The sequence below is a fragment of the Brienomyrus brachyistius genome, chromosome 23 (assembly GCF_023856365.1).
Source record: "Brienomyrus brachyistius isolate T26 chromosome 23, BBRACH_0.4, whole genome shotgun sequence".
Taxonomy (NCBI): Eukaryota; Metazoa; Chordata; class Actinopteri; order Osteoglossiformes; family Mormyridae; genus Brienomyrus; species Brienomyrus brachyistius.
The window spans coordinates 750392-771793 of NC_064555.1; the positions used below are offsets into that span (position 1 = coordinate 750392).

At 47.1% G+C, this 21402-nt stretch overlaps 2 protein-coding genes across 2 annotated transcripts; both read right to left on the reverse strand.

The window, feature by feature from the left end:
• Positions 1-2126: 2126 nt before the first annotated feature.
• On the reverse strand, positions 2127-4353 carry arl4ab (ADP-ribosylation factor-like 4ab). The gene is made up of 2 exons (XM_048992858.1): positions 4188-4353; positions 2127-3394 (listed from the first exon to the last, which is right to left on the reverse strand). The coding sequence occupies exon 2, from the start codon at positions 3333-3335 to the stop codon at positions 2733-2735; it is 603 nt and encodes a 200-aa protein (XP_048848815.1). The 5' UTR covers positions 3336-3394; positions 4188-4353; the 3' UTR covers positions 2127-2732.
• Positions 4354-7311: 2958 nt separating this feature from the next.
• On the reverse strand, positions 7312-21324 carry scin (scinderin). The gene is made up of 16 exons (XM_048992848.1): positions 20995-21324; positions 18855-19009; positions 18508-18669; positions 15905-16054; positions 14690-14782; positions 14426-14558; positions 13900-13988; positions 13474-13689; positions 12707-12828; positions 11711-11801; positions 9999-10169; positions 9730-9907; positions 9211-9332; positions 8353-8430; positions 8199-8259; positions 7312-7965 (listed from the first exon to the last, which is right to left on the reverse strand). The coding sequence occupies exons 1-16, from the start codon at positions 21185-21187 to the stop codon at positions 7793-7795; spliced, it is 2187 nt and encodes a 728-aa protein (XP_048848805.1). The 5' UTR covers positions 21188-21324; the 3' UTR covers positions 7312-7792.
• Between the last annotated feature and the right edge of the window lie 78 nt (positions 21325-21402).

Consider the following 21402-nt stretch of genomic DNA (forward strand, 5'->3'; position numbering starts at 1 on the left):
GAAAGGTGGTGGGGTGGGGGGGGGGGGTTCGCTTGTCACATCCCTTTCCTCACCAGACGACCACACCGGTCCCACCCAGCCTGCCATGTTCGTTCATACAGTGTGTGTGTGTTTGGTGAGGGGGGTGGGGGTCAGCACACCACACCCCTGCTCTCAAGGCGAGAGTTTATCACCCCAGAGACACTTACTGCTGGTGTGGGGAGGGGGGCTGCTCTGTAATGAGGGTGAGCTAGAGGACCGTCAAATGCTGTCGGTCTGAGCAACATCACCTTGACAACAGGTATTATGGTAAAACTAACCCTTCCTAAGTACTTATGAGGGATCGATCCAGGCCCTTTGTAGGGGGGCTTCATGCTCTATTTTTTTGTCTCAGCCACCTTTAAAACTTATTTTTCTAAATCCATTTAGCGATTTGTCCTGTATTGTACACATTTCCTGCAGATTTTATAGTTGCTCCCACCCAGCTCATTTAATCATTGTGGGCAAGGGGGGGGCATGTAATCGGCAGGCCTGCTCTGGGCTGTATGAGTCAGATCCCACCCCCCTCCCCAGTCTTTACAGCCTGGCCAGGGCCGCACTCTCAGAGAGGGGGGGGGGTGGGTCAGACTGGATGAGGAGGTTTCCAGTAAAACGGCAAAACTCCAGATTCAGGGCTTTTCCACAGATTTTTCTCTCTGGTGGGGGTGTAATGAGCTCCATGTCCGTGAGGCCGGGTAGGACAGACGTTGGGGAGAGGGAGGTACGGGCCACGCAATTCCAACTCTGAGTCAGCAGCTGGGGGGGCACTCGTAAACCCCGGGTCTCTGTGCCAGACTAATCCCCAGTTAATTACCTCGCTGGATCAAAGCGACGATAGAGACTGCAGTGACTATGGCCGTGAGCTGCGTCCACGGAAAGGCCCGGAAACAGCCATTTATTTATTTAGTTATTTGGCAGATCGTGATATATGGCCGAAGCACTCCCTTCGCCGCTTGAGGCTCCAGTTACCACAGGAGTAACTCTGAGCTGGCCGGCGCTCCATCAGGATCTGTCTACACAGTCTAGATTAGCTCTGGATCGCAAACCATCCACTGATACCAAGGCTCAGCTCACAGATCATAATGTCTAGGCTTTCTACACTTAAGGTGTGACCTCTATTGAGTTAACTTTTTACCTCCCATGTTAGCTATCTACAAAGCCTGGTTTATCATTATTAAGTAGCTTCAATGGACCATTTCGCGGTGTAGTGAGGTATATGGCACACCTCCTGGCCTGCTACAGACGCGTAAAAAAGTTTCTGATATGCACTGTCAACCAGGACGTACATGTAACGATTTTATTTCTTTGTTTCCTACTCGAGCCACAACTTGTAGCTTTAAAAATACATAACAGCTAAAAAGCATTTAAAAAAACTTAAAAACAATTAACGCAAAGCGCTACCAGCTATTTAGCACAACAGCTCAAAAACAGGCAGCTTTGGCAAACATGACTCACAAAAACAAAAACAGACACTGAGAAACACAAGAGAAAAAGTGAGCAGCGCTTTATTCTAACTGGGAATGTTTATAAGACTGAAAACTGGAAAGCACTGGGGAGGGTGATGTATGTGGGACACGAGTAATAATGGAGCGAATACAAAGACGTTTAAATCAAACACGCCATGCTGAATAGAGAAGGAAAAGAAGGCTTCCAGGTGGGTATAGACAGCGGTGATTTTATTCAAGATGAACAAACTGAACTCATGTGAACCACCTGACACTCTGTGGCTGTTTGCCAGCAGCATCCAGCATGATTAAAAACCTTCTCTTTGACGCTCTCCTAGAAAAATCCCATACGGTGTAAAAGTGACAAACAGAGATCAGTGAGGGGTAATTTAAAGTGCACATAGGTGCCAACACCAAAACACCTTAGGTGGACAAATCAGCAGGTCATACCAGTCTGATCCTCCCTTAGTGGGGGGGTGGGTGCCCAATCCAGCGGATCCAATGGCACTTGTCTATCAACACTTGTATTCGACACATACGCTGGCTGACCCCCCTATATTTGGTTGAGGTTCTGTAAAATGCCCTAAAACCCCCCACACAGTAGATGACTAGCTTACTGCAGCCCTTAATGCATTTTCCCACCCGACCCCCCCCAACCCCCCCAACCCCACTGTGCAACAAAAACCAAGGAAGACTTGCTTCGTTCTACAGGAGTGTGGAACCTCTTCAATAATCCACCCCAAAGGCCCAACCGTTTAACAAACTGATCCCTAAAGGGCATTCTGGGAATTTCTAAAAACACATCACCACATATCCTGCAGAACTCCACACTGTCTATACACCATCATCTTCGGTAGAATACTGCTTTAATACTTTAGGGTTTCTTTTTCTTTTTTAATAAAAAAAACTATGAATTTATATTCATGCACCCCTTCCATCATGTGACACCTCAAGTACAGTGTTTGTTCTTGGAGAAATGTGTAAACGCTACTCGCCACATTTATCATATGGCAGAACCCCGTCCTCCTTTCAAAAGGTGAGCCGTGTCACTGATCCCACGTCAGTGTGGCACCATACAGTTCGAACGGCACCGTGTCGAGTTCATACAGGCCTGTGGTTTTGCCTCGACAAGGACTCAAGTTTAACTTGGACTGATAAAACTCAGCCATAACCAGAACGGCACCGCTAAGGCCCAGCGCCGGACAACGAGATCCGGAAAGGAGCGGTAGGGGTTGGCGCCGCCCCCAGCACACGGTCCCGGAGATGCACTCATCTCTTCCTCTTCTGCAGCCGCAGTGATTTCCTGCGCTTGACTATCATGTCGTGCAGCTTCTCTAGGCCCTCGCTGAGACCATCTCCAATGATGGCACATGCAGGCTGCAGGTGCCAAGGCGTGGCGGTGCCCAGCTCGCTCAGTGCCAGCAGCTTCGCCACCTCGGGGAGCGGCAGCGCGCTGCGTAGGTCCTGTTTGTTTGCCACTACCAGCACGGGGACGCCTTGGTTCTCCGCCGCCCGTGTGATCTTGTGCAGCTCCGTCTTGGCCTCCTCCATACGCTCCACGTCCACAGAGTCCACCACGAAGACGATGCCGTCCGCGCAGCGCGTGTAGGATCGCCACAGCGGCCGCAGCTTCTCCTGCCCGCCTACATCCCAGAAGTGGAACGCCGCGGCTCGGGAGCTGCCCACTGACACCTTGATCTTTTCCGTGTTAAATCCCTTGGTGGGCACCGTGTTCACAAACTCATTGAAGCGCAGCCTGTACAGGACTGTTGTCTTTCCAGCGCAGTCCAGCCCAAGGATCACGATGTGGAGCGCCTGGAAGGTTGGCAGCTTCGGGAAAATAGCGGGCCGGTCGGAAAATCCATTCCCCATTGTGAAAGGACGAAGGAGATAAGTACTGCTTCACCAGGTGTTCACAGAGCGACTTTCACCTAACAACAGATAAAAGACACATTTATTGAAGGAAAGACAAAAGCAAAACCAATAAACAGAGTCCACGTTGCTTTACAATTTAAAGGACGCATTTCCCTTTCGTTATCATACTAATGCATTAAATCTTTGGACTAATTGGACCCATCAGGATGAATGACAAATAAAACGGTGGGGTGCTGCCGGGTCTATTTTCAGTTAGCAAAGGCACCGACCCACCGGGCTTTGATATGCTAATTCCAGGGTAGCAGAGTGTCTGTATTCAAAGGGTAATGCATATTTCACCCCCTTCATCCCGAGTCAGTATCAACTGTAATGCACATGCTACCGCGACGAGCATGACCGCGGCCATCGGCCGCGCCGCAAGGGCACTGGGCGTTTAATGGGAGTTTGCACTGCCTCATAAAGCCGTCTCATAAACCGATCGATGGAGAAAACCTTATGCCGTCCATAAAAGTATCATTCATCAGCCATATACAAAAAAACGCAAAATAACTGTAACGCAAAAAAAACCCATTTATGCATCACCGCACGATGTGGGCGCCACTTAAAAACGCCCATAGACGCGCATTGTCACGCTGACTGTCCTTGCGTCCTGCACCTGGACGTGCCGCGAACGATTAACCATCTAGGTCGCAAATCGGTGCCGACACTGGGACGTCCTCGGGAAAAAAAACACCGCAGTCAACGCGGTTTCCGCGCCGGGTAACTACGGCCGAACGATTGCAGTTTCGCTAATCGATGTTTAATCAAAAAAATTGAAAAAATCGGATCGCCGCTGCGTCGGAAGCTTACCTATGCGTAGTACAACATCCGCTTGTCAAAAGCAAGAAATCAGCTGTAACAAGGCGCACCTTTCGCCTGTTCCCCATGTGAAGCCAGTACGCCTTATTTACTACTCCGCTGCGCGTCCGCAGTCGCACTGATCAAACAGCCTGTCCCACTCCCTCGGTTATTCCCGCACTACAGGTTCAACCCAAAAATAACAGCCATCAGCGATTGGCTGCGCTCTCGTCCCGCCCTCGTCCTTCCTCAAATGCGATTGGCTTAGCGCTACGCTCGTCACCCCGCCGTTTCCCGGGACACACCGCCGCCACCTGCTCCTGTCATGCAGCTTTCTGGGCCACCGAGGCGAGTTTGCTGTGTCGGCGCGCAAGTGAAAGTAAATTTAAACATTAATGTAGCCGAAGGCATTCTTTTAGGATGTTCTATATTTAGCACGCTTATTATATACTGTATATTTAAATGGCAGGTCATGCAAAGGTTTATTTTGGCTACTGCAGCCTGTATGAAGCCGTTGTTCTGATAACAATGAGATTCCTGTCTAACAAAAACACAAACACGCTTAGTTTACAGTACGTAAACTTTATTTAATATAGTATTATGATATTAGTTACGTATCTATTGACCACAAACTAAGTCATAGTTGCATACTGACGTCAAGTTAATTCATCATTAGCCTATTTAATCGTGACGCATGTTTTATCTTAAGCAGTTACTATATTTATTACTATATCTGTTAATTCTGTAAATTTTTGTGAACTAACGAAGGAACTCCTGAAGGATCAAGCAATGAATAACACTGAAATACTGATGTCATGTTTGTTCATTATTCAATCGTGACGCATCTTTAAACTGAAGTAGAAACTAGGCTATATTTGTTCGTGATTTCTACATCAGTGTTGAGTTATTACTAAGCATTTGTGCCCTATCTAGTAAAATATTACCAAAACATGGAATAACTCATTAATTAGCTGCCTTTCTACAGTATCAAACAGATGCGAAAAAAAACTGTGCAAGATCGAAAACCGTGATTAATAGCATTTTGACCAGGTCTGAAACCATTACTGTAGCTTTTTCGATGTGACGCTTCCTTGCAGCATAGGCCTACGCACTCAGAGGACAGTTAATAAAGTACACTTACTTGTCAAACCGAACAGCCAGCTCTTCCACTTGAGGCATTACATGCACACATACAAGGTGCTTGGCTACGCATTACAATGGCCAAGATGTTTGATCCAAGCAATTTGAATGTGGTGTGATTGTTGGTGCCAGACATGGTGGTTCCAGTATCTCAAAAACAGCCGCCTTCCTTGGCATTTTCGCATACTTTAGTGTCTAGAGTTTACAAAGAATGGCGCAATAAACAAATAAAGCATCCAGTTAATGGCAGGTATGTGGGCGAAAATACATTGTCAATGTAAACAGGAAGGCCCAAAATGCAAAAATAACAGTGTCACAATGGCTTATTTGAATGCACAGATCTTCTGCCCTTGAAGCGATTCTCTATGCAATGGGTGCCACCAGTGTAAATCCCACGCCTAGATGGAGGGCTTCTACGAAAGCTGCATTCACCGATTTACTCGTTTAGTTTTAATGATTTATAGATTTGCAGTTTGCTGGCAATTATTAAAAAGTAAAAGCTTTTACAAAAACTGGTCATGTGTTTTTAAAAATTCCCAGATAAACGTTACGTCTCCGAGTACAGATTAAAAAAATCAAATATAACTGGATCAGTTACTGATAACACAAAGGTACTGGGGATGACAGGAGATAAACTTACCAAACTATCACGTCGCGAGAAATAAAGGACTCGAGAGTAGGTTTCAAGAGAGCAAACGGGGGCTTTATTATACAAAATAGGACCGCGATGGGTCTAAATCTGCTAGGATTGGGAAGGACACAGGCAACAGAAGGATTGATATTAATGAACAGATTGGGGAACTCAGGACTAGGAAGCACGTAGGCCTATATGCGAGTCTACCGAGGGACTGATACGATTTTGGTGTTGATGTTTACTACATTTGGACCGGGGATTACGAATAAAATACAGCTGGGAAGAAACAGGATGATTCCTGAGGACCAGCAGCGAGCCCTACTGGTCATACCGGGGGATGGACAGGGCGGCTCGTGACACACTTTGCGTTTTTAATGCGAAAATATAAACGATACGTTTCACCGTCACTTTTATATTTTGTGAGCCAGCAGCAAATTTAAATACTGGTTTGAAATCTAATAGTGTGTGTAACTATGATGAATTCTGATGTTACTTAACCTTTGGATTTGTCATTTCATCTATATATGGGCCATTCAAATCAAATATAATTGTAATTAATTATTATAAATAATTTCCAGCCTTCCTTTACCTGTGAGCCGGGTGTGAAGCCTCCGGCCAGTCAGAATCAGAAATTATTAAACCAACTACCTTGGAGAACCGAAAACACGGTCTGGATTTGGAATCGAGGTCCAACTTTGAAGATCCCGGGTATACGAAGAAATGGCGAATTCATGTGTACAATAAGAAAACTAGTGTTTTGTAATACGATTCTATTTACTTTAGGATTAAATCTTACTGAGCCTAATGTGCCATTTAATGTGAAGACTAAATGCGATGCCACCAGCATATTAACATAATTGAAGGAATATAAAGAAATAAATACATGCTGTCACCTTTTGGCATATGTAGGCTACCTAGGTGTTACACACAGGTGTTACATACAGGTTCAAGCGGTAGGTGTGTGAACAATGGCTAATGAAGAGAAAGCGAGGGCAATGGAAGAGGTAACACCTGGCCTTTTCAATTACAGTAGGTTTGCTACCTAGATGAAAACTCCAAAGAGAATAAAACTTATTAAAGGACTAAGAGCCTTATTTAAAGCTTAAGGCAAATTGATTAAATTAACTGAAATTATGCGATTATAGCGCACAAATACTAATATGTATATGTGCCTGTTCATTTTGATAACAGGCTTGAACTTTTAGACGTTATTGTCGCACCACCTAGTGGTGGTGATAAGCAACAGCCACAGTGTTGCATTTTTTTTTCGTTAGGTGTCTTCATTTCGTGCGTGATAGAAGCATCTCCCCCTGCATTTGTATTTAAGTCCCAGTCACCCGAAAGTCACAGAAAATACTCAACTTATTTAATGCTTACTTATCAAGCAATGTTTTATTACGTGTAGTTTTTGAAGACAGTTGTTTTTGGAAAATGATATTTTAAGAGATTATTATCTTCTGATCTGATATGTAGTTTGGAAACTCCAATCGAAGCATTTACCAAACTGCTAAACACGAGCAATGCGGAATGTAATATAAAAAAAGCCCATATATGCACAGTAAAGCAAAGTAATATTAAAATACTTTCAAAAGCTGTTAGGGAAATGTGAACAGTGGTTCTACCTAGAAAAAGAGCAGAATCTGAGGCTCCTATCCTGTATCATTGCGATTTCAGCGTCTCTCTCCCCCCCCCCCCCCCCCACTTCCCCAAATCACCCAGGTACTAACATTTCATTGTGTAGATTTTAGGCACTTTTCCTGTTATTTTAATGCTACTGTCAAAGCATGTAAAATGAATATGAAAAACCAAGCAGGCCAGCCCCCCCCCCACATTTGTGGAGGTCTCACTCCACCCGCAAGGTGGACATGGCCTGGCCCATGGCATTGCTGTTCCAGCGAGAGGCATCCCACCCCAGGAACCAGCCCGTGAAGGTCGGGGGCTCGTGCCCCTGCTTCACGATCACCACCGGGGTGTCCTGGTCTCGCCCCGCAGGGTCCGTCTCGATGTAGGTCTTAGCTAAGGTGGGAGGAAGGTAATGATAACAAATGACCATGTTTTTGGGTGTTGGAGATACTTAGGTATTTACTCCTGGTGAGATGAGGGGAATTTGCATCCAAATAATGACTTTTATTAACTAGGCAATAGAAATAACTAAAGACAACACAAATATGACCTTTGACCCCATGTAAAATGCGAAAAAGATATTAATTTGGGCCAAATCCATCCAGACAATATTAGAGATGCCATACCTGACTTCACCGACTCAGTCCTCTCCACCTCGTTGGCATCCTTTCCGATCCAAATAAAGAGCTGAAAACACAGCGTGCACAGTGTTCACTCCCCCCCAACACAGAATGAAGCCTTTCGACAATTACAAAATAAAAAACCCAGCAGAGCGCAGACCTGATCCCAGACGTCCAGCAGCATGACGTCGTCCTCGGCCAGGTCTTCCTGGGTGAATTCTCCAGGCACCTCTTCGATCTGCAGGAAACCAGTCGATACACCAAGGCCTCTCTCAGACACCAGCTCACTATCCAGGACCCAGTTTTAGCCACAGCCTTGCGGGTGAATGACGTGAACCTGAGCGCTAAATGTGCTTGATCGCTGAGGTTTTTAGCAATGGATATAATGGCGATAATGGCGATAATGGCGATAATGGCGATAATGGCCTCAAACCCATTCTACACCATAATGAATGACCCCAATTTAACATTATAAATGCACATTCGTCGATAGCGAAACAGGTCGCTGTCAACTTATGACTGCAATCGGTTCCAACTCACCAGTTATAAGTTGAGTTGGTCTGAAGCCTTAATTCTATATGCAAAGATTGTCATATGTACAGTATACTGTATCATAAAATGACATCATCTTTAAGTCACATTGTCTGGTGTTTTTTTAACCTTTTTATCACCATTTTCTTAGCTTATTGTTGTTGGCAGATGGGGCAGAGACTGTCATACACTCGTGCTGTCAGACGAGGTGCAGTCCGGGCCAGATATCTGAGGTCTCGGAACGGTTGTAAAGTTGGTCATTCGTAAGTCGAATGACGACCTGTAATATCTGTATCCCTGTTCCACTCACTAACGACCATATGCCTGTTTAACACAATAATGACTGTTCACCCATTTAACATAATAGTAACCATATACTCACGAACTGGTATCAAACCCATGTTGCAATTATTCAGGCAATAACTCCATTCAACAACGACAGCTTAACTGGACAGACGTATAAACAAAGGCTGAGTGAGATACTTACAATGAACCTGCCTGTTTTATTGGAGCAGGCAAACAGGCGCGGTGAGTGAATGACATCCTTGGACTCCAAGCCCACTGATGTCTGATATGGCTTCTTCCCCCCCAGCGCTGACCAGAAGGGCTCTGCGGCAAACGAGAGTTAGCAGCCCTCACTGGAGGGAGTCTCAGTGCGAGTCTCAGCGCGAGTCTCAGTGTCTACTGATCAGATGTGTGGGAATGTAGGAATATGAAAGTGCAGATCGGGTTTGTAAATATATAATCAGGGATGCCAACTTCGATCAGCTGGCTGGCGTGAGATGTTCAAAGTGAGACAAGTGCACACGCATTTTACATGTATGTAACAGATTTATTGCCTTGTAGGGTTTGCATTTCTGTTGTTGCTAATCTTAGGTTTATAATTGGGTAATACGGATAATACTGTAAGATTTCTTACGTGAGCATGAAAGTCTGAATGCATGAGTGTCACACCAGATGCGTCACTTTTGGCAGTGCATCATTTTTCTGTGAATAGCAAATTCACCTGGTTCCTTCCCTTCTGTAATCCTCTGGCTTGTGCACTGCAGAACATCGCTGATATATTGGGCACCACACTCCTCTTCCTCACTGGCCCCCTTGCCTAGCCAGATGTACCCTGCCCCCTGGGGCGTCTTCAACAGGTAGGCGTCGTTGGAGTTGAGGTTGGGGGCTTCAGCCTCCACCTGGCAGAGGAGAGCAGTGTGTGCATGTGTGTGGTGTGCTTTACACAGAATGTAATACATCTGCACGTCTAGCCAACCAGGAGGTACACACCTCTGCGATCCGCGTGATGGTCGCCAAGTTTCGTCGCACTTGGAAGAGGCGAGTCGGGGGTGCGGGCTGCTGCCCCCCAGCACGGGACGTCCCATTCTTGTACACGATTAGAGGCTTGGCTTTGAACAGACTCAGCAAGTGCGCTGGTTCCTTACCCTGAGATACACGAACCTGGGGATGGAGTCGAAAGGTGGCTGCAAGTCCAACTTGGCTCTGTTTGTCCCTCAGGGGCCACCACACCCTTAGCACATTCACACTTAGCCAGCTAGTGGCCTTTAAACTGTCTGCCATGTTATTATTAGCGTGACAAATGCTGCCTTGGCTATCGACGGCCTCCAGGTGGCAGTAGGCTACACGTAACACCACATTTGAGATTCTAAAAACACGCTCGCATTATTTTCTTATTTTACTAGTCGTCCCATTTATACAGGATGATAATGCAGATTATAGTGACACCCATTTTGTATCTGGATAGACCATTATATTAGGTTAAATCAGACTAAGAGTGTCTATAGATAATGTGGTTACTAATATCATCGCTTTTTACTTTTGTCTTTGTTTTGTTTTATTTCTATTGTTACTTTTATTGCTGTTGTTGTATATTTTATTGATCTTTTGTATATTTTTCCTTGTGTTGCATATTCCAATGCAGGAAGCAGGTGGAAGCGACACTTGACTCTACACCTGTACAGTGTATTTTTGTGTATTTTACAAATAAACCTTTAAATATTTTTGTTATGTGAACAACATAAATCTCTACCGCCCAGTTCTATTTAAATTTGGTAATTCATTTTTTAAGCTGTTTTTGATTGTACTTTTCTATGTTTTTTTTCTATGTTTTATGTCCATGTAAATCGTGCACAAAGTGTCAGATTGTCAGTGTTGAAAGATAGTCAAATATATTGCGCTTATCGCTGATGTCTTGCACTTTGAGCACTGCGATCGTAATTTCAGCTCAGGCTATGACCCACAGCTCGCATTGCTGAAGATGACAATAAAGATCGAGGTTCAAACATGACTTTTGGTCACAATAGTAAGCCGGTGTTGGGAGGAGCCTGTAGCCGAAGGCTGAACGCAGGCCATGTGCTCTGGTTTGTTCTGATCTCGTGTTGCATGCGGCCTGACGGCGGTGATGTGTGTGTGTGTGTGGGGGGGGGGGGGTACAGATGTCTGGAGCTGAGGAACTCAGTGGTACAGATGTGCACTTTAATGTTTCGATTAGTCTTAAAAAAAACAGAAAGAGGAAATAGATTTGCATGTGAAAATGAAGTGAAATAAGGAAGTGGCTGCATTTTATATGTCCTTCATGATTTAATTATGGGTTATAGAGACTGTCATAATGTGGGGTTCAATATACAAACAGTAAAATGCAATGCTGTCAAAGGGGAAATGGTATTTGCTCACTTATGGAGAAAAATATGGGTTTAACGTCTGTGAAAAGGTGAAGTGAGGAAGTCAGCGTGGTTTAGTGGAAATTTTAAGCCGATGCTGCAGAATCCTGCATTCAAAACACGGGGCCCTGAAAGTGCTGGGCAACAGGTTTTGTTTGATGACTGAGAAGCTCAGAGGCAGACACACATTAGGACATTAGGATCAGGGAATGTTTACAGCTCTGAATGAGAAGCAGCGTCTGTCGCGCTGCCTCCGTCAGAAACAGCTGGGAAGTGAACAGGAAGTCCGGAGCCGTGTGTGTGAGTGTCTAACGTCCTCACCTGCACTGCGTTCCCCCCCAGGGAGCGGTCCAGCTGCACGGTGAGAAACGCCGAGGAGGTGAGCTCGTCCCGCGTGGCGCTGGAGCCCTGCCTGGACACGGGTGGGCAGATCAGAAATGACTCAGACTCATTTCGACACCCCCCCCCCCCCCCCAAGCAATTACAACCACACGCAGCAGATGTGTTACAAGCAAACTGCAAATGTCACGCTTAGCTTAGCCGGTTTCGGGAATAGCAAAGACGCGGTTAAATACGCTGCATGAGAAGTTTGCGAAGCTCAAAGGCTGGTTTGTGTCAATATTTAAGTTTAACTGACTTTCAGGTGAAAGCAAACACTGCATGTTAAAAAAAGACAATGACAGGAATGCAAAGATCGCACCAAGAATTAAATACCAAAAACGCAAAGATCGTACCAAGAATTAAATACCAAAAACGCAAAGATCGTACCATAGAACTCAATACCAAGAATGCAAAGATTGTACCAAGAACTCAATACCAAGAATGCAAAGATTGTACCAAGAACTCAATACCAAAAACGCAAAGATTGCACCAAAAACTCAATACCAAGAATGCAAAGATTGTACCAAGAACTCAATACCAAGAATGCAAAGATTGCACCAAAAACTCAATACCAAGAACACAAAGATCGCACCAAGAACGCAAACATGGTACTTGGGGTCTTGGCAAGAGTGGTCCTGCTAAACTGCATAATTCAGCATGCAGCTATGCCTTCTGTAAGAACAACAGTCAGAGAGCAGGTGGCTGTGCAGAGGAGGGCAGTGACGTTTGCACTGTGTAAACTCCCTTTGTACTTTATGAGACTTAAAAGAAATTCTTGTGACCAATAAAGTATTATCTCTCTCAAGATGCCACTTTATTAACTTTTATTCACAGTGTATATAGTCATAGCGCCTAGCGATCGCACCCCTCCCCCCCCCCCCACGAAGCTGGTGAACTAGCTGGCGAGTCATGGGAGAAACTCTGACAAGCACTCACCAGGTGTAGATGATGTGACCCTTGCCGTAGGTGTAGAGTATAATGTAACAGTCGCCTCCATAGAACTGACCGTATGTTTGCGGGTCAATGGAGACTCTGCCACTACTCTCAACCCTCCAGATCTGCAGCACGTCAGACAGACAGACAGACAGACAGACAGACAGACAGACTTTATGAGTCCCTGAAGGAAAATTAAGGTTCAGTAATGCAGGACAATCGATGCAATTACCGGATGTAAAGCCAGTGATGGAGATCATGAGGGAAAAAGTCACACACAGTGTTCGTATGAGAATGCATTACCCAGTAATGACACGGAGTCTTACGAAGCACAAAATAAATCAGCCAAGATAAGACTCTTCTTCCCGGCCAGTTTCAGGTTTTATGGTTTGCTGTCATGGCAGCTCAAGCAGCTCTCTGAGACTAATTACATGCTATTACATGCATTAACAATGCCTCTTTAACTGGTATTGTGTTTCAGGGTGGTGTTCTGAGAAAAGGGCCATTTTCACAGATTTGTACAGCCACAGTCCAGAAAAGTAAAGTGATTTATCCTTGAAATAGTGCTTTGAATGTTTTATTAAGTTGCAGCCCGGTTGCTTTATGTCAGGTCATTTCTTCAAACTCTCTTCCATCATATCTCTCTTTCTAGAATATTCCAGAACTGCCGACCAGAGCAAAATGGTGAGTAATCGTGATGTGTTGGGTGGCAGCACCCCCAAGCCTCCCACTTGCCCCCACATGGGTGTGTCACAGAGAAGAAGGTTCACCTCTGTTTCTCCACTGCCATCGTCCACCATGTTGTACTGGGCCGCCATGTGGTGAGATTCATGCAGCTTAGATGCGTCGAACTTCTCCTGCGTGATTTTGGCGATTCTTTCCGTCACATAGACCTTCCCAAATCCTTCACTTTGGTCTTTGTCTTTCCAGCCCCTGAAGAACTGCTTGAAAATGGGAGTCTCGCCTCCCTCAGGAAGCACTTGTATCTAGAAACAGATTATAAGAGACGGTTTACCCACTGAAATTTTCAGTGGCGTTTTTCTACTTCTAACAGACAAAAGTACAAAAAAAGGCTTGAAGAATGAAGTCCAAAGGACAAGGACAAATTCTTCATGAAAGTGTCTTTAGAAGCTTGATCTCCAGTTCATCCTGCAATTGCCCTTGTGTTGGCAGATGCCAATAAGACGCACGATCACCTGTGTGTTTGGAGGGTAACCCATCTTCTTGATGAATCCCTCTGCTGTTTTCATCGCCTCCTTCCTTTCACTGGGGTTGGCGTTTCGGCCTGATTGTCCCAGCAAGGGCCATGCAGGAAGGAAGCAACAAGACAGAACTTACTCCACTCCACTTAAAAATCCACAGTGTGCAGGATGTACATGAAGGCGGGGTTAATGGCACTTAAAAGATTTTTGTTGAGGCTGAAAAGACCAGGTAGAGTTTAGAAACTAGATTAGCATGACTGGGCAAGGGGATGTAATGGGATATTAGGGAATTATACATTTATTTTATCTGGCACTAGTTAATTCTCTAGGTGTGGTTTTGGCAGTGGTATGGTTATTGTCACCATAAAATCTCAAATTCAACCCCAAGGGCCAGGCAAAGCCTACTAAACTTTCAGGCAAACACTTTGAGCCAACTAGTTCATCCGAATCTGTGTAAAAAGTCTACATGTGACCTTAATTTGCTTAAATTCATGATGTCAAATGGATCATTGGCCCCCACCTTTCCACACAAAAATCATCTTGTTTTTGCCATGGTCCAGGATGAAGCACTCATCTGTCAGGAGGAGGTCCTGTGAGAACGGGTTCTCCTCAGCCACAACCGACACCTGCATGGTCCCGCTGGCATCAGAGACCTGCAGAACCCACACACATACAGAATCAAGGCTTACTTCTAACTACACCCAAGTTTAGGGTTACGTTTTATAACAATTCGCATTGTTGTTTTGGTTATTGGCAACTGTTGGTATATCCATCTCTTCCGTACCATGTACAGTTTGGCCATTTTCCTGTTGGACACATCAGCCACAGCGTCATCGTTTTCTTCCCCGATGGGGAGGTCTGGCTTGTCACCAAGCACCTATGAACAGAAAAAAAGATATAGAAAGATAAGTAACCCACCGGAGTAATAGAAACTTGATGGCAGCTGAAATGTTAGGTGGATACCTTATGTAAATTAATTCCTTTCCAGGGAAGCGCAAACCCTGATGGAGTTTTACAAGGAAATCAGAATGAAACAAACCAGTATTTGTGGATTTTTGTGAAACGGATAATAATAATAATAATAATAATATATAAAATAAAATGCTAACACTTTACTTGAGGCATAAATAATGTAGTAACACACTCTTACTTAATGTACTTATTAACCAGAAACTAGTTAGTTACTAGTTGGTTAGTTGCATAGTCATCCCACGTTTGTTCATCATTAATGCGTCATAACAGTTAATGTATTTACTGCGGTTATTAGATTTGTTCATGATTTGTACTTGAGCGCTAACTGAGTTACTTGTGTCCCCTCAAGTAACGTGTCACCAGTACAAAGTATAATAATCAAAATCAGCTGAAGCCCCTGAGTCTGAGTGATGACACACAGGGCAGCCTGCAGCGGAGCCCAGCAAATGGAAACCTGCTGATGTTGTTCATTATTGATGAACAAGTTGTTCTTCTGGAAGCGAAATGATCTGTCGCTGCACTCATTCATTCCGACCGTTCAATGAATGACTCATCCGCCTGTTAAGTTCACCGCCCAGTAGCGTAACGTCCAAAATCTGGCTAATGCTTTTTTCCAATGGCTAATGTAGTTTCACAACAAATACAATTACTATACTTAAGATAACATATTCTCGGATGATGTGTTGGAAGTGAGTCTTTTATCTGAACAAACTTGAAAGAATCGATTTTCAGAGTGAATCGTGATCTCTGTCTCTAATTGCATGAAGGGCAAAGAATTGCCTTGCACAGTTAGTACTGAAAGCACAATGAAAACGACATTATAAGCACAATTGAACAATACAGTGTGATATTCACTGGTATCTCTCGTGGTTTTAGTAATCTGACACTTTATAGCCTGGGTATAAGCGCGATACTTTTGAAATAGCTCTCACTGCGCATGAAAATGAAACTGCACTCTGGCACTTCCGCATTACTGCCATGGATGACGCGCTACAAGTCTTGCAAATGTGCTGCTGCTACCACCTACCTGCATCATCTCTGCTGGCTCGCTGCCCTCCTCCACCACCAGCAACTGAGCCCGACCATTTCTCTCGTTGTCCCGGATCCCAGTGGCCACCTGTGCGGCCTTCAACCGCTCAAACTTGTTGCACATGGAGCCGCACCATTGATAGATCACCTGGACGGGGATCGGGGAAATGGGGATCGAGATGAGGATCGGGGAGATTGGGATCGGGGAGATGGGGATCGGGGAGATGAGGATCGGGGAGATTGGGATCGGGGAGATGGGGATCGGGGAGATGGGGATCAGGGAGATGGGGATCGGGGAGATGGGGATCGGGGAGATGGGGATCGGGGAGATGGGGATCGGGAGATGGGGATCGGGGAGATGGGGATCGGGGAGATGGGGATCGAGATGGGGATCGGGGAGATGGGGATCGGGGAGATGGGGATCGGGGAGATGGGGATCGAGATGGGGATTGGGGAGATGGGGATCAGGGAGATGGGGATCGGGGAGATGGGGATCGGGGAGATGGGGATCGGGAGATGGGGATCGGGGAGATTGGGATCGGGGAGATGAGGATCGGGGAGATTGGGATCGGGGAGATGGGGATCGGGGAGATGGGGATCAGGGAGATTGGGATCGGGGAGATGGGGATCGGGGAGATGGGGATCGTGATGGGGATCAGGGAGATGGGGATCGGGGAGATGGGGATCAGGGAGATGGGGATCGGCGAGATGGGGATCAGGGAGATGGGGATCGTGATGGGGATCGGGGAGATGGGGATCAGGGAGATGGGGATCGTGATGGGGATCGTGGAGATTGGGATCGGGGAGATTGGGATCGGGGAGATGGGGATCGGGGAGATGGGGATCGGGGAGATGGGGATCGGGGAGATTGGGATCGGCGAGATGGGGATCAGGGAGATGGGGATCGTGATGGGGATCGGGGAGATGGGGATCGGGGAGATGGGGATCGGCGAGATGGGGATCAGGGAGATGGGGATCGTGATGGGGATCGGGGAGATGGGGATCAGGGAGATGGGGATCGTGATGGGGATCGGGGAGATTGGGATCGGGGAGATGGGGATCGGGGAGATTGGGATCGGGGAGATGGGGATCGGGGAGATGGGGATCGGGGAGATGGGGATCGGGGAGATTGGGATCGGCGAGATGGGGATCAGGGAGATGGGGATCGTGATGGGGATCGGGGAGATGGGGATCAGGGAGATGGGGATCGTGATGGGGATTGGGGAGATGGGGATCGGGGAGATTGGGATCGGGGAGATGGGGATCAGGGAGATGGGGATCGGGGAGATGGGGATCAGGGAGATGGGGATCAGGGAGATGGGGATCAGGGAGATGGGGATCGTGATGGGGATCGGGGAGATGGGGATCAGGGAGATGGGGATCGGGGAGATGGGGATCAGGGAGATGGGGATCGGGGAGATGGGGATCGAGATGGGGATCGGGGAGATGGGGATCAGGGAGATGGGGATCGGGGAGATGGGGATCAGGGAGATGGGGATCAGGGAGATGGGGATCGGGGAGATGGGGATCAGGGAGATGGGGATTGGGGAGATGGGGATCAGGGAGATGGGGATCGGGCAGATGGGGATCGGGGAGATGGGGATCGGGGAGATGGGGATCAGGGAGATGGGGATCGGGGAGATGGGGATCGGGGAGATGGGGATCGGGGAGATGGGGATCGGGGAGATGGGGATCAGGGAGATGGGGATCGGGGAGATGGGGATCGGGCAGATGGGGATCGGGGAGATGGGGATCGGGGAGATGGGGATCGGTCAGAGGGAATTAACTCACTGTCTTACCACTGTGAAAACCGAGCATTGCACAATAAAAATAGCTAACAGTTCCTTCTTCTTATCCTGATATGCATCAGATGACCAATAACCCTGTTTCTCTTGTGGACAGAATATGACACGAGTGCACAAACCACAGTAAGTATCAGCATCTTTTATCACGTATTACATTTTGTGAAGCGATCGAGTACAAAACCCCGGGATTTCGCTGCTGAGAAGTAGCTAAAGAGCACGGTGAATACTGCTGACTCCTCATCCTGGATGAGGCGCTATGAGATCGCAATGAAAAAATAAATAAAAGGAAGGAAAAAAGCCTTTTCCCTTTAGTGGGGTTGTGTGGGGCAGGGGTGAGGAATATAAATAGGCTGCATGAGTGTGCTTGTGTCATGTGTCTCTGAAGCGTGTCAGATGTAATTTGACTAATGCTAAAATATACCGGTATTTGGCATAACTTAGTACTGTTAGTATGAGCTCGTATATCACATGCTATATCCCGCACGCACGTGTGTTTTATGATATTAGACCATACTTATTATAATAAATAATACAGATAATACACCTTTTACAAAGGTGGCGTCCTGGAACCTTCAATTAATAAAAAGATGTTAATCAGTGTGGTCCTTCTGGGAAGCCCAGGCCCTTAAACACCGGAAACTATGTTCAAATACCTATTTGTGTGTCTTCAAGAATTTGTTTTATATGCTTGGTTCAGCTACGGAGAGCTGACCTGTTTGCTGTTTAAGCTTTACAGAGTGTTCACAGCGTAAGCGTGACGGTGGGAGCTGCCGCGGGTCGGGTGTCGGGGCCCTACCGCACCCAGGTCCGCAATGAAGCAGTCGCCTTTGTTAAAGCTGGCCCAGCAGAGCGGCACCTCCGTGGCCCGGACCACCCTCCGGCCTTTGATGTGGAAGAGGCGCTGGGCTGACAGCTCATTGGTCACGACGTGATGGAACCCCGAGGCCACGCCTCCTGCCTGGGCGACAGTGGAGTGGTAGCGAGACAGACTGGCTGAGTGTTTTTGAGAGGTTGTGCGGCGCAATATTTGAGACTCTTTGTCTTCAAACAAGCAGCAGTGGTGAGGTTTAGGAGAAACCTACAGCCTGCACGCACATTAGCTTGTCTGTCCACTAAAAGGCAGATCGGTGAGTGTTAGCTCACCTTGTAGGTGATGCCGCCCTTGAAGTAGCTGGTGAAAGCGGTGGACTCAAAGCCCTGCAGCTCCCGGTACTGGACCGGTTTCCCTCCCAGGTAGTCGTCCATCTGTACGGTGAAGATGGCTGCCGCAGAGCTCTCATCCTGGGTGCATTCCTTACCTGGGCACACAAGTGTAGGTGGGTGGGGTCACACAGGTATAGGCAGGGCCATATTGGTGTAGGTAGAGTCACACAGGTATAGGGAGGGCCATACTAGTGTCGGTGGGGCCACACAGGTATAGGCAGGGCCATACTGGTGTAGGCAGGGCCACACAGGTATAGGGAGGGCCATGCTGGTGTAGGCGGGGCCACACAGGTATAGGCAGGGCCATACTGATGTAGGCAGGGCCGCACAGGTATAGGCAGGGCCATATTGGTGTAGGTAGAGTCACACAGGTATAGGCAGGGCCATGCTGGTGTAGGCGGGGCCACACAGGTATAGGCAGGGCCATACTGGTATCGGTGGGGCCACACCGGTATAGGCAGGGCCATACTGATGTAGGCAGGGCCGCACAGGTATAGGGAGGGCCATGCTGGTGTAGGCGGGGCCACACAGGTATAGGCAGGGCCATACTGGTGTAGGCGGGGCCACACAGGTATAGGCAGGGCCATACTGGTGTAGGCAGGGCCACACAGGTATAGGCAAGGCCATATTGGTGTAGGTGGGGCCACACAGGTATAGGCAGGGCCATACCGGTGTAGGCTGGGCCACACAGGTATAGGGAGGGCCATACTGGTGTAGGCAGGGCCACACAGGTATAGGCAAGGCCATATTGGTGTAGGTGGGGCCACACAGGTATAGGCAAGGCCATATTGGTGTAGCTAAAATAATCTCAAAGATGGAATTTATGAAACACACCAGAGCATTTCCAGTTATAATTCAGTAGGGTTTCTGTCCTCGTTTTTTGTGAATAACATTATGGACGTTAAGACATTAACGCCCTGTCTTTATTTCTCCACAGTTTTGCACCCTGACAGCGTCTTTTGTTGTCGGCTCTGACTGAGTAAGCCCACACATCCATGGAAGTAAAATAGCTACAGGGCTAGTTGTATGTGGTGGAAGTTCTGTGTGTTGTGAAAGGCCAGTAATGCGGACTATCTATGGATGGAGCACCGAAAGACAATCAACATCCAGCCGTGGTGGAATAATGTACATTAAGAGCCCATTATTTTGTCGGCTAATGATTTATGATGTCGAATTTGCTGGGGTGTCAAGGGCAGAGCAACATCTCAGCATTCCGGGGGACTCACAAAGGCACGGAGATCAATCGATTTACCAGATGCTCTCATCCCCGGCTTCGGTGTACGGCAGCCGGAAAAAGCTTTTTAGACATCTATTCACTTTGGACTTTACTCTCCATCAATTTTTTATGTAGTTAATGTGACCAATTTAGAGGATCCATTGTCGAGGGAATTTTAGCCCAAGAAGAGGAAGAATATGGATGAAGAATAGAACAAAAATGAAAGGAGAAAAATAACCTGTTGATCTGACACTGTCAAAATTTATTAAGGAGTGACGTAGCAAGTACAGTTTAGAAACAGGGGCTGCGTAAACCGCTAAGGAAACACACTTTCCTCTGGGTGTGATTAAATATGTTGTCAATTCCACATCAGACCACTATCAAGAGGGCCGTCTGAGATGCCCTGACAAAAGGCCAGTTGGTTCACCATTTTATTTCAGGCCTGTTCTGATCACAGGAGTGACTTGTCACAAGGATGACACACTTTGCAGCATGGGGAACTGCGTGGAAAAGTCAGCAACCACATCATCACCACGAGAGGTAAGCGCTCCCATTAGGGAACAGGAAAGGAGAAGTGAAATGTAAGCATTCCCGCAAAATTTCATGTTGGCGCAGTCTTTATACTCTCTCGTTCGATCATGGTGTGGGTTTGCAGATAAAACATGTTGCGATAAGTCTGGTGGTCGAAACATGGTGGAAATGAGGCACAGAAGCACCAGTGGAGGAGCATGATTACGTTGCCAGGGCAAAAACCGTCATGAAGTCAAATTCTAACAGAACAGCCAGAACATAAACCAAGTTTCCTGTGGAGTTCTACCACCCCCCTCCCCCCAAAGAGCATTATTGAGATGGATTCCTGCTCACCAAGCCAGTAGTGGAGGTCATAGAAGAAGGAGTCCCTCTGTTTGGATGTTCGGAGCACCAGGTAAGCATCCCCCACGTAGAAGCTGCCGTGCAGGTTCTCCGGTACCTGGACCAGCTCCAGCTTCTCTATCCTCCAGATCTGGAGGCCAGATGCCTTGCCGGCCTTCTCGAACTCCTGGTGGTGCAGCACCATGGCGCAAGCCGAGCGTCGGTGAGGAGAGCGTGAGGGACACAGTGCGTGCTGCTGTTCCCTGGGAGGACTGAGTCAGTAGCGGCAGTGTGCGGCGTTTTTCAAACGGGGAGACGTGCAGTGGGTGTGCCCTGCAGCCGCCAAAGTACACACACACACTCCCCCCCTCCCCCCACTCTCTCTCTCTCTCACACACGCGCACGAACTCTCACATACAC